Source organism: Dipodomys merriami, unplaced genomic scaffold (assembly GCF_024711535.1).
Source record: "Dipodomys merriami isolate MVZ:Mamm:240054 unplaced genomic scaffold, mDipMer1.0.p SCAF_45, whole genome shotgun sequence".
NCBI classification, from domain to species: domain Eukaryota; kingdom Metazoa; phylum Chordata; class Mammalia; order Rodentia; family Heteromyidae; genus Dipodomys; species Dipodomys merriami.
In genome coordinates this window covers 5,737,284-5,754,213 of record NW_027206013.1, presented here as the reverse complement: position 1 = coordinate 5,754,213, position 16,930 = coordinate 5,737,284, and the positions used below count along the sequence as shown (strand labels likewise).

General features: G+C 42.5%; 1 protein-coding gene across 1 annotated transcript in view; it reads right to left on the bottom strand.

Annotated features, from left to right (window-relative positions):
* Pisd (phosphatidylserine decarboxylase) overlaps positions 1-16,930 on the bottom strand; it is a 46,700-nt gene that overhangs the window by 17,086 nt on the left and 12,684 nt on the right. The window contains exon 3 of the mRNA XM_069994482.1: positions 11,026-11,201. Coding sequence (XP_069850583.1) covers positions 11,026-11,201 — 176 coding nt within the window. The remainder of the gene's footprint in view (positions 1-11,025; positions 11,202-16,930) is intronic.

Sequence of the window (16,930 nt, the reverse complement as noted above, 5' to 3'; positions counted from 1 at the left end):
ACTGAGCCACCTTCCCAGCCCCACAACAAACTTTTAAAAGACAACATGGCTCACATGTACAATCCTAGCTACTCAGGAGACTGAGATCTGAGGATCAAGGTTCAAAGCCAGGCTGGGCAGGAAGGTCTATGACATATCGCAATTAACCAACAAAAAACCAGAATGAAGTACTGGCTCATGTGGTTGAGCACTAGCCTAGAGCAAAATAACTAAGGTATGGTACTCAGGCCCTGAATTCAAATCCCAGAACCAGCACTAATTAAATAACTAAAAAAATAATGAGCCAGGAAAAGTGGTTCACGCCTGTAATCCTAGCTACTCCAGAGGCTGAGATCTGAGGATTCTGGTTCAAAGCCAGTATAGGCAGAAAAGTCCCTGAAAGACTCCAATTAACTACCAGAAAACCAGAAATGGCGCTATGGTTCAAAGTGGTAGAACAATAGCTTGAGCAAAAAAGAGCTCAGGAACAGCACCTAGGCCCTGAGTTCAAGGCTCATCACACACACACACACACACACACACACGCACGCACGCACGCACGCACGCACGCACGCACAGAAACAATGTTCACATCATCAAATTTTGGTAATAACTCAATACTCAAGCTCAGACAGCAAAAGGAAAAATATATAAATTAGAGTAACAGGAGCTGGGAATGTGGCTCCATGGTAGAATGCTTACCTAGCATACAAGAAGCCCTGGGTTCAATTCCTCAGGACCATATAAACAGTAGAAGTGGCACTGTGGCTCATGGCAGAGTAGCTAGCCTTGAGCAAAAGAAGCTCAGGGCAATGCCCAGGCCCTGAGTTCAAGCCCCGTGACTGGTAAAAATAAATAAATAAATAACAACAAAAATGAATTGGAGTAGCAAAGTTCAAAATGTTTATGTGCCCAAAGACATTATCAAGGTGAGCAAACAACCAACCCATAGAACAGGAGAAAGTACGCAAGTCATATATGAGATAAAACATCGTTATCTAGAACATATAAAGAATTTCTGCAAGTCAACCAAGAATATCAAACAGAATCCAAAAACCAGCAAGGGACTTGAATATACATTTCTCCAAATAAGATAAAGTAACTCTTCCTCATCCACAGTAGTATAGCCCAAACCTCAGCAGATATCCAAAAGGAGAATAATATCAAACCTTATACATATGCTTTTTTCCCCCAATATTCACATACTTAGGAACAGTGAGAGGTTATTAGCAATAATAAAAACACAAAACAACTCTAAGAATACACTGTAATAAAATTATTTAAAACAAGTATTATTTCTGGAATTTTCCATTCCATAAGTCTGGACCAATCATGGATGAATAAAAGTTTGGAGTGTAACTGTGGATTAAGGGAGAGAATATAGTAAACCAATAACCAACCAGCATGGGACCCAATGCTTAACATTACCAACCATGAGGAAATGCAAAGAAACCCACACTCAGACGCCACCTTTCACTCTTCAACATGACTATGACCTACAAAATATTGAGAATGTTTATGTATTGCTGCTGGTGATGTAAAATGGTTCTGCAGCTGTAGAAATTCAGTCCTTCCTAAAAATTTAAATACAAATTACTTGTTACCCAGCAATCCCATGCCGAAGTCTAACTCAAAGGAACTGCAGTATTCCTGAGACTGTGATGGGCAAAATGCAACAAACATGAATTATTTCTGAGGAGGGGAAGGAGTGTCATTGGGATAGAGAGCAAAGTGGCATGGTAATGAGAAGAATCAAATAGACACACAGGATAGAGACAACAAAGGATGACAGGTTGGCAGGAGAAGTGTGATGAGGGGCTGTGGATGCAGCTCAGCTGGTGTGTAGAGCTTTTTGTCTAGCACACATAAGGCCCAGGATTCAATCCCCAGCACCAGAGGGGGAAAGGCAAGGAGAGGAATGGCAGGATGTCCTTGTGCTCCACTCCCCAAGAACTAGGAGTCATCAGGGTCATGACCACTGCTCCATGCTAATGTTTCTTCTGGGTACAAAGCACTACTTCCTGGCATCTTCCCACCTCCTGTCCAATGAGCAAAGAGATGCTACTGAATCAAGGTAACATTACAAGGGGCTTCCCAAAAACCTGCAGCATGAGTAACTCAACTTCAGTTGAATTACTGAGTTCAAAACATGGGGCGAGAGGGCAGGCTGATATCTTTTTTTGGGGGGAGGGCAGGAGGGGGTGTTCTGGTCGTGGGACCTAAACTCTGGGCCTGGGCGCTGTACCTCAGCTCTTCAGCTCAAGGCTAGCGCTCTACCACTTTGAGCCACAGCACCATTTCCGGCTTTTTTCTTTTTGCTTATGTGGTGCTGAGGAATCCAATCCAGGGCCTCATGCATGCAAGGCAAGCGCTCTACCACTGAGCCACCTTCCCAGCCCCCAGGCTGGTGTCTTATAACAACAGAAGAAAGGGACAGATGACCCGTACATGGGTGGGGAGACCTCCTATCAGCAGTCATTCCAGAAAGGGAATCATTCCATGGTAGGGTAGGGGGAGGAGAGAAGTGAGGAAATAAATCAGACTTAAATAAAGATGTAGGCATAAACTTTTCAGAAGTCCTATGCATGGCTGGGGGGTGGGGGAGAAATGGGGGATGTGAACACTCAACAGGCATTATACCATGGAATGATCAGTACACTCAAATTCATGCCACAAGCAGGGTACCAGTGGCTCACGCCTGTAATCCTAGCTACTCAGGAGGCTGAGATCTGAGGATCACAGTTCAAAGGCAGCCTGAGCAGGAAAGTCCATGAGACTCTTACCTCCAATAAACCACCAGAAAACCAGAAGTGGTGCTGTGGCTCAAGTGGTAGAGCACTAGCCTTGAGCTGAAGAGCTGAGGGACAGCACTGAGACCCAGACCGACAAAAAAAAAAAAAAAAAAGTCTGATACAAGTGGCAGGCAAAGTGGTGCATACCTGTAATAATGCTAGCATTCAGGAGGCTGAGACACAAGGATTAAGACTCTGTCTCAAGACTTAAAAAAAAAACAAAACTCAGTAACAGTCAGTATCAGGGAGCCACATCAGACAGATATCACTAGAAGTCCAACTTAGTAAGCAGAGGAGGAAAGGAAAGAAGAAAAACTTAGGAAAGCAGAAAAATGACAGGAAACACAATGCATCTCTCTACAAAAACCATAAATGTTAATGGGCTCAAATCAAAAAGAATTACAGATTGGATCAGAAAACAAGGTCCATCCATTCGTTGCCCTCAAGAGACCCATCCACAGCCAAAGATAAAAACAAATTCCGAGTGAAAGGATAGAAGAACATCTACCATGCAAATGCTCCCAACTTGAAGGCAGGAGTTGCCATCCTGATATCTGATAAAATAAAAGTTTCATTAAAATCAGTGGTAGAGTGCTTGCCTTGCATGCATGAGGTCCTGGGTTCAAATCCTCAGCAGCACATAAGCAGAAAAGGCCAGAAGTGGAACTGGTGGCTCAAGTGGTAGAGCGCTAGCCTTAAGCTGAAGAGCTGAGGGACAGTGCCCAGGCCCAGAGTTCAGGCCCCATGACCAAAAAAAAAAAAAGACAAAGAAGGATGCTACATATTAATACAGGAAACAATCCAAGAAAAGAATATCACCATTATCAATTTATACTCTCCAAACACTGGTGCACCCAAATATGTTAAGCAAATATTCTCAGACTTACAGAATAAAATAGACCCAAATACAGTAATACTAGGAGACTTTAATACTCCACTTTCACCAAAGGACAGGTTTACACACCAGAGGATTGGCAAAGAAACCTCTGAATTAAATGATGCCATATCTCAAGCAGAATTAATTGACATCTACCAAGTTTTCCACCCTACAACAACCCAGTACACATTCTTCTCAACAGCCCATGGAAATTTTTCCAAAATAGATCATATCAAAGTGCATACAAGGAATTTAAGCAAATACAAGAGGATCAACATAATTCCCTATATTCTATCCAACCACAGTGGAATCAAGCTAGTTCTCAATAACAAAGTATACTGTAGAAACTACTCAAACACATGGAAATTAAACAGCACACTTCTGAGCAACACTTGGGTCACAGAAGAAATTAAAGGGGCTGGGAAGGTGGCTCAGTGGTAGAGCACTTGCCTTGCATGCTTGAAGCCCTGGGTTCGATTCCTCAGCACCACATAAGAAAAAAGCTGGAAGTGGTGCTGTGGCTCAAGTGGTAGAGTGCTAGCCTTGAGCTGAAGAGCTGATGGGCAGCGCCCAGGCCCAGAGTTCAGGCCCCACGACCGGACCCCCCCCCAAAAAAAAGGAGAAATTAAAAAGTTCCTACAATTTAATGAAAATGAATATACATCAGAAAGAAACCTGTGGGACACAGAAAAAGCAGTCCTGAGGAGCAAATTTGTTGCTCTCAGTGCACACATCAAAAAAATAGAGGAAGATGAAGTAAATAATCCCATGACGCAACTAAAACTGCTAGAAAGAACCTAAAGTTAACTAAATGGAGGAAGATAACCAAAATAAGAGCTGAAATTAACAAGATAGAGATTAAGAAAACAAAAGGCTGTTTTTTTGAAAAAATTTCAATAAAATTGATGGACCTATGGCAAGATTAACTAAAAAAAGAAGAGAGGAAACCCAAATCAATAAGATCAGGGATGCCATGGGAAAAATTACAACAAATACCCAAGACATCCAACAATTATAAAGAACTAGTTCCAGAATCTATACTCAATAAGGAAGGAAAACCTAGCAGAAATGGATGAATTTTTAGAGAAATACAAATTGCTGGGGCTGGGACGGTGGCGCAGTGGTAGAACGCTTGCCTTGCATGCATGAGGCCCTGGGTTCGATTCCTCAGCACCACATAAGCAAAAAGAAAAAAGCCGGAAGCAGCGCTGGGGCTCAAGTGGTAGAGCGCTAGCCTTGAGCTGAAGAGCTGAGGGACAGCGCCCAGGCCCGGAGTTCAGGCCCCATGATCGGACCCAAAGAAAAAAACCAAAAAAAAAACCAAAAAAATGAAATTGCCCAAACTAAACCAAGAAGAAATAAATCAATTAAATAAACCAATAACCTACAATGAGATAGAAGAAGCAATCAGAAGTCTTCCAACAAGGAAAAGCCCAGGACCAGATGGATTCACTACAAAATTCTATAAGAAGGCTGGGAAGGTGGCTCAGTGGTAGAGCACTTGATTCCTCAGTACCACATAAGAAAAAAGCCAGAAGTGGTGCTGTGGCTCAAGTGGTAGAATGCTAGCCTTGAGCTGAAGAGCTGAGGGACAGCGCCCAGGCCCAGAGTTCAGGCCCCACGACCGGACCCCCCCCCAAAAAAAAAAATAAGAAAAAGAAAAAAGAATTCTATAAGAACTTTAAAGAGGAACTAATACCCATACTCCTCAAACTCTTCCAAGAAATAGAAACAGAGGGAGCTATCCCAAACTCATTCTATGAAGCCAATATCACACTCATCCTCAAACCAGGCAAAGACCCAACAAAAAAAGAGAACTACAAACCAATCTCCTTGATGAACATAGATGCAAACCCCTCAATAAAATTTTAGCCAACAGAATCCAGAAACTTTTTTTTTAATCATACATTACAATCAAGTAGGCTTCATCCCAGAGTTGCAGGCATGGTTTAACATACGTAAATCAATAAATAATTCATCACATCAACAGGTCCAAGGTCAAGAACCTCATGTGGAAAAGGCTTTTGATAAAATACAACATTCGGGCTGGGAATGTGGCTTAGTAGAGTGCTCGCCTAGTATGCATGAAGCCCTGGGTTCAATTCCTCAGTACCATATACACAGAAAAAGTTGGAAGTGGCGCTGTGGCTCAAGTGATAAAGTGCTATCCTTGAGCAAAAAGAAGCTTAGAGACAGTGCCCAGGCCCTGAGTTCAAGCCCCAAGACTGGTAAAAAAAAAAAAAAAAAAAAAAAAAAATCATTCATGTTAAAAGCACTGCAGAGGATGGGAATAGAAGGAACATTCCTTAAAACAATAAAATCCATATACGACAGACCAACAGCCAATATTATACTTAGTGGGAAAAACTACAATCAATTCTCCTAAAATCAGGAACAAGGAAGTGGCACTGTGGCCCAAGTGGTAGAGCGCTAGCCTTGAGCTGAAAGAGCTGAGGGACAGAGTTCAAGCCCCACCATAACCCCTCCCCCATCCCCACCCCCCAAAAAAAATCAGGAACAAGGAAGGCAAGGATGCCTACTCTCACCACTCCTCTTCAATATAGTTCTGGAATCCTTAGCCAGAGCAATAAGGCAAGAAAAAGACATTAAAGGATCTGCATAGGGAAGGAAGAAATTAAACTATCTCTTTTTGCAGATGATATACCTCAATGATCTCAAAAACTCCACCCCAGAAACTCTTAGAACTTAATAAACTATTTTGGCAAAGTAGCAGGATACAAAATTAATCCACAAAAATCAGTTGCCTTTCTGTATACCAACAACATACAAGCAGAAAGGAAATCAAGGAAACAACCCCATTCACAATAACCTCAAAAAAAAAAGTCAATAAAATATCCAGGAATTAACCTAACCAAAGATGTAAAGGAACTATTTAATGAAAACTATAAAAGCCTAAAGAAAGAAATCATAGAGGACACCAGGAAATGGAAAGACTTTCCGTGTTCTTGGATAGGCAGAATTAATAAAGTGAAAATGGCCATACTGCCAAAATTGATATACAAATTCAATGCAATTCCCATTCAAATCCCAATGATGTACTTTACTGAAATAGAGAAAAAAATCCAAAAATTCATATGGAACAACAAATCTAGATAGCCAAAGCAATTCTAGGCAAAAACAACAACACAGGAGGGATCATGATTCCGAACTTCAAACTTTTCATAGAGCCAGAACAACAAAGACAGCATGGTACTGGCACAAAAACAGACCTGAAGACCAATGAAATAGATTAGAAGATCCAGAAATAAAACCACATGCTTACAGTCAGCTGATAATTGACAAAGGAGCCAAAGACATACAGTGGAAGTATCATAACCTCTTCAACTATTGCTGCTGGGAAAACTGGGCGGCCACATGTGGAAAATTACCCCAGCCTGTCACCATGTACCAACATCAACTCAAAATGGATTCAAGACCTTAACATCAAACCTGAAACACTAAAACTACTGCAGGACAGAGTAGGCGAGACACTTGAACTTATAGGCACAGGCAGGAACTTCCTGAACGGAATTCTAGGGTCACAACAAATTGGAGCAAGACTCGACAAATGGGACACCTTAAAATAAAAAGTTTCTGCACAGCTAAAGACATATCAACCAAAGTAGAAAGACAGCCAAATAACTGGGAAAAAATATTTACTAGCAATATATCAGACAAGGGACTAATATCCACTGTATACAGGGAACTCAAGAAACGAATCTCTCCCAAACCTAACAAACCAATTACTAAATGGGCAAGGGAACTAAAGAGAGAATTCTCAGAAGAAGAGATAAAAATGGCAAAGAAACACATGAGGAAATGTTCATCATCCCTGGCTCTAAAGGAAATGCAAATAAAAACAACACTGAGATACCACCTTATCCCAGTCAGAATGGCCCACATCCTAAATTCAGCCAATGACAAATGCTGGAGGGGATATGGAGAAAGAGGAACCCTACTGCACTGCTGGTGGGAATGTATACTAATACAACCACTTTTGGAAAGCAGTCTGGAGGTACCTCAGAAAGCTAAATATAAACCTCCGCCATGACCCAGCCATACCACTTCCTAGGCATCTACCCTAAGCAACAGCAACCAGGATACAAGGACACATGCACCTCCATGTTCATTGCAGCACTGTTCACAGTAGCCAAGATATGGAAACAACCCAGATACCCCACTACAGATGAATGGATCAAAAAAACTGTGGTACCTATAAACAATGGAATATTATGCAGCCATTAGAAAGGACAAAATAATGACATTCACAGGAAAATGGATAAAACTAGAAAAAATCATTTTGGGTAGGTAAGCCAAGAACAAAGAGACAAATGGCACATGGTCTCCCTGATATGTGGATGTTAAATACAAAATGCAAGGAGATACCACAAAGTAAACAGGGCTCGAGAAATAAAGGACCTCCACTTGTCCTACCATTACTAAATGATCCCCACGTTCTTGACCACATATATGGTATACGTGGTATAGGAGGAGGACACAGAATCAGAGGGAAATGGGAAAACATACAACAGAGGGGCCCATCAGCTGCACTGGACATTGATGAAAACGAACTAAGCAATTCAAGGGCAGTGATGGGAGGGAGGGAATGAACAGGAAAGAGGGAACAGCTACTAAGCAAAAGAAAAGAAATATACATACCACCTATGTGGAAGAAATAGTTGTATAGTCAAAGCTCATAGAATTCACAAACTTTATACACCACAATAATGGCAATTTGCCTCATGAAGGTTAGAATGTGTTTGTGACTTTAACTATCATTATCTCTCAATAGTGTGAAATTTATACAATCACTTAATCAAAATAAAAATTATTTTTAAAAAAGATAGTAAATTGGAAATGAACTTTACAACTTAAGGTGGGGGGGGTGATGGAGGTGGGGAGGGGAGGGATCATGGGAAAACAACAAGGAATGGGGTAACAATGCTTGACAAGAAATGCATTCAACCGGACGCCGTTGGCTCATGCCTATAATCCTAGCTACTGAGGATGCTGAGATCTGAGGATCACAGTTCAAAGCCAGCCCAGGCAGGAAAGTCTATGAGACTCTTATCTCCAATAAACCACTAGAAAACCAGAAGTGGCGCTATGGCTTAAGCGGTAGAGCGCTCGCCTTGAGCTGAAGAGTGCAAGGACAGTGCCCAAGCCCAGAGTTCAAGCCCCATGACCAACCCCCCCCCCCAAAAAATGCATTCATTGCCTTATTCGTGTAACTGTAACTCCTCTGTACAGCATCCTTACAATAAAATAAAATTAAAAAAGAAAAAGCAAGTGCCAGCAACCCATACATATAATTGTAGCTACTTGAGGAGCTGAGATCTTTCAAACTCAGATTTTCTCAGTATGCTTTTCCTTCCCCGCCCTCTCCTCCCCCCCTGCCCCCCCCAGCTGAGGACTGAACTCAGGGCCTTGCCAGGCAAATGGCTCTCCCACTGAGTTTAATCTCCAACTCCAGGGATGCTTTTGAAAAGAGTGGCAATTCCCAGGAGCATACCAGCTCACCCCAGGATGAGTCACCATGACACCAGCTTTGATCATGAACTTGCACAGGGTCAGACAGTTATAGCCCTGCACTACCCATGGTTAGGACTGTACTGGCCTAATGGAGATGGGTGTTGTCAGAGGTACAATCAAAGGCAAAGGCACACCACACTCGGAAAGTGTGACTCACAGTCACTTGACTCTTCATCGAAGGATTCTGTGATGTAATACCAGAAAACTCTGTTTTGGTTTGGTTTTTCAATCTGGGGCTAAATTATTATAAAGTCCAAGAATGTAACGACAGGCCAGGGGCAGGTGCATGAGTTAATCTGCATGTGCAGCTGACTAAGTCACAGTTTTATAGGACTCTCAGCAATCAAATGAAATCTGCCAGGAGTGGTGGTTCAGGTATGTAATCACTGGTACTTGGGAGACTGAAGCAGAATAATTATATCAAGGCCAGCCTGGGCAAATCAGGAAGATCTGTCTCAAAATAAAATTTAAAAGGACTGGGAGTATATACTCAGTGAGCACAGCACTTGCATAACATGCATGGGGCCTTGAGTTCAATCCTGGGCAAATCAGGAAGATCTGTCTCAAAATAAAATTTAAAAGGACTGGGAGTAGACACTGAGTGAGCACAGCACTTGCATAGCATGCATGAGGCCTTGAGTTCAATCCTGAGCGCCAAAACCCCACAAAAACAAGTAAAATCTTTACACTGCATTCTACTAGAAGAAAATGTTCAAAACAAAAACCTCAAAAGAATTTTGGAAGAAAGTTCATTATGTAACATGCAATTCCAATGGCAACAAAGATTTCTAGACAAACTATTCTAGAGCTGAATGGAATCTCAAAGTTATATTCCAATTAAACTTTTACAACAAGCACAAAAGAGTTGAGTGTGGTGGCACACAACTGTAATACCAATGAATAGGATGACAGAGACAGAAAGATTTGAGATCTTGCCTCAAAAAAAGAAGTACTGATGTTGGAGCAGGACTCAGGTGGTAAAACACCATGGCTCTTAATTTAAACCCTCAGTATCAAATAAATAAATCTTGAATGTTTAAAAAAAATAAAAAAGAGAAGGTAGGAAAAAAGTGACGTACCCAATTCACATAGTCACCAAAGCCCTGGCTGGCACTCAACATCAGGACACAACTACCCACCAAGGAAAGTGCTGTTAGATTGGACTCAGCTGAGCCATGTCAATGAGTTGGAGGAGGTCATGAGGAAATCCAAACACATTACTCCATTCCACATGGGAAGTCTCAGTGTTCCCTGCTCTTCCCTAGGTAACTGGGCTCTAACACTGCTCCTTTGCTATTTGAGAGTTCTTGATTAAATTATGAAGTGAAAACAATTTTTACTTCTGTATGTTTTCCATATTTATCAACCTTAGATGGACTACATATGTGGTCAACAATCATTGCAGGCTGCCCCTACTTTTTGAGTGTGAGTGGTGGGGAGCATTTTGAACAATGACAATAAGGAAATTTGATCATTGCAGTCTGGTTCCTGGTGGAAACTAATCCACATCACAAAAACCCAGTCCTTTCAGCCTTCTCGAACCAACAAGAGAAGAACGGCAGAAGAACCAAAGTGTCCGCACCAAAGCAAGCATAAGCTCTGAGGATGTCAACAGCAGGAAATTTCTACTCAGGCCTTTAGGAGACCAGGAGTAGGTGGGAGGACAGGAGAGAAGCTTGACATGACACCAAACTTGTGGCTCCTGCATCTGGCCCAACTCACTGGAGTCACGCACGGGCTTCCATAAAGCAATTGTGACTTATTCAACATTTCTACTTTGGGGCAGTTTAGAGTGACAGACAGCTGTGCAGATGAGACCACAAGGCAGTTCTGCCTTCTGCCTACCTCCCAGTGACCAGCCAGTTTGGGTGGAATCTCCAATCCCAGCCTCTTCAGCTCCTGCTCCCTGTATTTCTCGTACTGCCGGTACCCTGCATACCCGCCACCTGTCAACAGTAGAATGGGGAAGGGGCGCAGCAGGTACAAGGATCGGGCAGAAGCAGTATGAACTTTCCTGGAACCTGTAATAAAAAAAAAAATTATAATAGCCCCTCAAAAAATAAAATACCTAGGAATTAACTTAATCAAAGAAGTGAAGGACCTCTATGATGAAAACTTTAAAAACATGAAAAAGGAAATTAAAGCACAACTAAGGAAGTGGGAAAAACCTCCCATGATCCTGGGATTGGGAAGATTAACATTGTGAAAATGGCAATACTGCCAAAGGCTATCTATAAATTCAATACACCCATCAATATCCCAAGTTCATTCTTCAATAAAATAGAAGAAGCAATCCAAAAATTCATATGGAATAAAAGACCCCCAAATAGCAAAAATAATCCTTAGCAGAAAGAACAGCACTAGAGGAATGAATATCAATACCAAACTTTAAACTCCATTACAAAGCCATAGTAATCAAAACAGCTTGGAACTTGCACAAGAACAAATCTGAGGACCAATGGAACAGAACTGAAGACCTATAGAACCCACAGACCTATAGCCACCTAATCTTTGATAAGGGAGTCAAAAAATAGGATTGAAGAAAGAGAGCCTCTGGAAAATTGGCTAAACACCTGTAGAAAACTAAAGCTAGATCCTTATATATCACTCTGCACCAGAATCAACTCCAAATGGATCAAAGACCTTGAGGTAAAAGCAGACACCCTGAAAACATTACAGGAAGGAATAGGAAAAACTCTAGGGCTCCTTGGCACAGGCCAAAATTTTTTTTGGGGGGGGTCAGTCGTGGGGCTTGAACTCTGGGCCTGGGTGCTGACCCTCAGCTCTTCAGATCAAGGCGAGCACTCTACCACTTGAGCTACAGCGCCACTTCCGGTTTTCTGGTGGTTTATTGGAGATAGGAGTCTCACGGTCTCTCCTGCCCGGGCTGGCTTTGAACCGTGATCCTCAGATCTCAGCCTCCTGAGTAGCTAGAATTACAGGCATGTGCCACCAGCGCCCGGCTCCAAATTTTTTTTTTTTTTTTTTTGGGTCCCGTTGTGAGGCTTGAACTCTGGGCCTGGGCGCTATCTCTCAGCTCTTCAGCTCAAGGCTAGCGCTCTACTACTTGAGCCACAGCGCCACTTCCGGCTTTTTACTTTTTGCTTATGTGGTGCTGAGGAATCGAACCCAGGGCCTCAGGCATGCAAGGCAAGCGCTCTACCACTGAGCTACCTTCCCAGCCCCCGGCTCCAAATTTTTTTTAAATTTTATTTATTTATTTATTTTATTGTGAAAATACCGTACAGAGGGGTTACACTTACATGGGTAACATAACGATTACATTTCTTATCAAGCATTGTAGCCTCCTCCTTTGTTTCCCCTTCCTATCCCTTCCCATCCTCCCCCCCACCCCCCAAAATTTTCTTAATAAAGACCCAGAAATACAACAAATCAAAGAAAAGTTGGACAAATCCAATTGCATGAGCTTCTGCATGGCAAAGGACATAGCTAGCAAGATCAATTGAAAGCCCACGGATTGGGAAAAGATCTCCACTAGCCATACAATGGACAAGGGCCTCATATCTAAAATATACTCAGAACTCAAAAAATTAAATCCCCCCCAAAACAAATCCTCAAAGAAACAACTGCCCCATTAATAAGTGGGCTAAAGATTTAAAAAGAGACTTCTCTGAAGAGGAAATAAGAATAGCCAATAGACATATGAAGAAATGTTCAATGTCTCTGGTCATAAAAGAAACGCAAATCAAAACAACATTGAGATTCCACCTCACTCCAGTTGGAATGGCTATAATCAAGAAATTGAATAACAACAGGTGCTGAAGGGGATGTGGCCAAAACGGAACACTACTGCACTGGTGGTGGGAGTGCAAACTTGTTCAAACTTGTTCAACGACTCTGGAAAGCAGTATGGCGGTTCCTCAAAGACTCCACATAGAGCTCCCCTATGACCCAGCAATCCCACTTTGGGGCATTTATCCAAATGATCACAAACAAGGTCATACAAAGCTACCAGCACAGCTACGTTTATCATAGTATTATTCACCATAGCTAAGATACGGAACCAACCCAGGTGCCCCTTTTTAGATGAATGGATCAAGAAAATGTGTGTGTGTGTGAATTTTATGCTTCTATCAGAAAGAATGACACTGCCCCATTTGTAAGGAAATGGAAAGACTTCGAAAATCATATTAAGTAAAGTAAGCCAGATCCAAAGAAACATAGGTCCCATGGTTTCCCTTATTCGAAATAATAAGTATACATCTAGGGTAATCTTTTATCTTTTTTTTTTTTTTTTGGTCGATCGTGGGGCTTGAACTCTGGGCTTGGGTGCTGTCCCTGCGCTCTTCAGCTCAAGGCCAGCACTCTACTGCTTGAGCCACAGCTCCACTTCCGGTTTTCTAGTGGTTTATTGAAGATAAGAGTCTCACAGACTTTTCTGCCCAGGCTGGCTTTGAACCATGATCCTCCTGAATAGCTAGGATTACAGGTGTGAGCCACCAAAGCCAGGCTTCTAGGATAATCTTATCAGAGTAGCTCAATAGCTATGTACTTATGACCATGTAAGATGATGTTAAGGGGGCTGGGATGTAGCTCAGTGGCAAAACGCTTGCCTAGCAAGTGCAACGTCCTGGGTTCGATCCCCAGAACCAAAAAAGAAAAGACAAAAAAAATACAGTTAAAAAAAAACCCAAACAAGATGATGTTAAGGGAAATGAACTCCAAAACATAAACATAAGAGGTTTTTCTTTGTTGTTGTTTTTAATGTACTATGTGATTTTTTTGTTTCTTTTGTATGTTCTTTCCCCTATGGTATATCCCCTGTTGTCACTGTATTTGATTTTGGTACCCTGGTATTGTACGTTTATTTGAATTAGGTAAGGCAAGGGGAACAATAGAATGGTGAGACAAAGGACAAGGGGGGAACCAATGTAACAGCGATATAAATAAGACAATATGTTGGAAATGATTTATACAACTGGGGGGGAGAAGGATAAAAATGAGGGAAGGGGTAGTAAGTCTGACAAGAAATGTATTTATGGGGCTGGGAAGGTAGCTCAGTGGTAGAGTGCTTGCCTTGCATGCGTGAGGCCCTGGGTTCGATTCCTCAGCACCACATAAGCAAAAAGAAAAAAGCCGGAAGTGGTGCTGTGGCTCAAGTGGTAGGGCGCTAGCCTTGAGCTGAAGAGCTGAAGGACAGTGCCCAGGCCCAGAGTTCAGGCCCCATGACCGGACCCCCCCCCCCCAAAAAAAAAAAAGAAATGTACTTATTACCTTACTTACGTAACTGTAACCCCTCTGTACATGACCTTGACAATAAAAAAGAAAAAATATTGCTGGGTGCCAGTGGCTCATGCCTGTAATTCTAGCTACTCAGGAGCCTGAGACCTGAGGATCATGGTTCAAGAAAGACTGTGAGATTCTTATCTCCAATAAACCACCAGAAAATTGGAAGTAGCGCTATAGCTCAAGTGGCAGAGCGCAGGTCTTGAGCTGAGGAGCTGAGGGACAGCATCCAGGCACAGAGTTCAAGCCCCACCACTGTCAATAAATAAATAAATAAAATTTAACATAACAAAAAAAAGGTGTTGGGGGTTTAGCTCAGCAGAAGAGCGCCTGCCTGGCGAGCGCAAGGCCCTGAGTTCAGTCCTCAGCTCTGGGGAAAAAAAAAAAGTTGAGCCTCAGAAAAGGAATAAGAAGGAGTAAGGTACACAGCACCACAGGAAAACCAGGAAAAGCCCATGTATCTCAAAAGTAGTCAGGAGAGGTGACTGAACCCTTAAGGTATCTATTGCATCTCTGAATCACTATCAAGACCCTCCTGTCTCCAAATCAGAACATCAGCAAAGGACAGATGAGCTACAATGCACCTCCACTGTCACCATAGTCAAAGAACTTAAGACAAAAATACTAAATCAGTCAGACGGGGAAGGTGGCTCAGTGGTAGAGTGCTTGCCTTGCATGCATGAGGTCCTGGGTTCAATTCCTCAGCACCACATAAGCAGAAAAAAGCTGGAAGTGGAGCTGTGGCTCCAGTGGTAGAGCACTAGCCTTGAGCTGAAGAGCTGAGGGACAGCGCCTGGACCCAGAGTTCAGCCTCCATGACCGACCAAAAAAAAAACAAAACAAAACTAAAGTAAATCACAATTTCACAGCTGGCTACCAACAGGTCCAGGGCATTTCTTAACCAGGCCTTTTTGAACTTGCTTTTACAATTAAGGCCTGATTCTATTTGGGTTCTGACGTTCTCTGATGTAAATCTACGCTTTTACAATTTAGCAACAAAAACAGTAGAACATTTGCCTAGTATATGCAGGTTTTGAGTTCAATCTCCAGCAGCAACACACACACACACACACACACACACACACACACACACACACACACAATTTTTTTTTTAATGCATAAAGAATTTAAACTGACATTTCACCAGAGGGGACATACAAGTGATGAGTAAGTACACAAGAAGACAGATGTTCAGATGTTCAGTAACTGTTATGGGTTGAACATGCCCCTCTAAAGTTATATGCTAAAGACCTCAACTCTACCATCCACTTGGAGACAGTGTTTAATAACAGAGTTACCAAGTTAGAATGAGGCTGTCAGGGTTAGCCTGAATTTAACATGACTGGTGTCCTCATAAAATGGATAAGCTTGGGCTGGGAGAATGTGGCTTAGTGATAGAATGCTAGCCTAACATACATGAAGTCCTGGGTTCAATTCTTCAGTACCATATAAATAAAAAAGCTAGAAGTGGTGCTGTGGCTCAAGTGGTAGAGTATTATCCTTGAGCAACAGAAGCTCAGGGACAGTGCCCAGTCCCTGAGTGCAAACCCCAGAACTGGCAAAAAAAAAAAAAAAGGAGAAATTTGGAAACAGATATGCACAGTAGAACATCATATGAGGGCTGGGAAGGTGGCTCAGTGGTAGAGCGCTTGCCTTGCATACATGAGGCCCTGGGTTTGATTCCTCAGCACCACATAAGAAAAAAGAAAAAAGCTAGAAGTGGCACTGTGGCTCAAGTGGTAGAGTGTTAGCCTTAAGCTGAAGATCTGAGGGACAGTGCCCAGGCCCAGAGTTCAGGCCCCACGACCGGACACCCCCCCCCGCCCCCCACCAAAAAAAAAAAAAAGAAAAGAAAAGAAAAGAAAAAGGCAGAAAGCCGGGTGCCGCTGGCTCACGCCTGTAATCTTAGCTACTCAGGAGGCTGAGATCTGAGGATCATGGTTCAAAGCCAGCACGGGCAGGAAAGTCCGTGAAACTCTTATCTACAATAAACCACCAGAAAACTGGAAGTGGCGCTGTAGCTCAAGTGGTAGAGCACTAGCCTTGAGCTCAAGAGCTGAGGGACAGCGCTCAGGCCCAGAGTTCAAGCACTACGACAGACCAAAAAAAAAGAAAGAAAGAAAGAAAATAAAAGCAGAGGGGCTGGGAAGGTGGCTCAGTGGTAGAGTGCTTACCTTGCATGCATGAGGCCCTGGGTTCGATTCCTCAGTACCACATAAGCAAAAAGAAAAAAGCCAGAAGTGGCACTGTGGCTCAAGTGGTAGAGTGCTAGCCTTGAGCTGAAGAGCTGAGGGACAGCACCCACGCCCAGAGTTCAGGTCCCACGACCAGACCCCCCCCCCAAAAAAAAAAAAAGAAAAGAAAAGAAAGGCAGAGATCAGATGCTTTCAAAAGCAGGAAATCTGAGCCTCTTTGTTATCAAGACTAGTACTCTATTTGATCCATAGTGCCACTTCTAGTTTTTGAGTGGTTAACTGGAGATAAGAGTCGCACAAGAACTTTT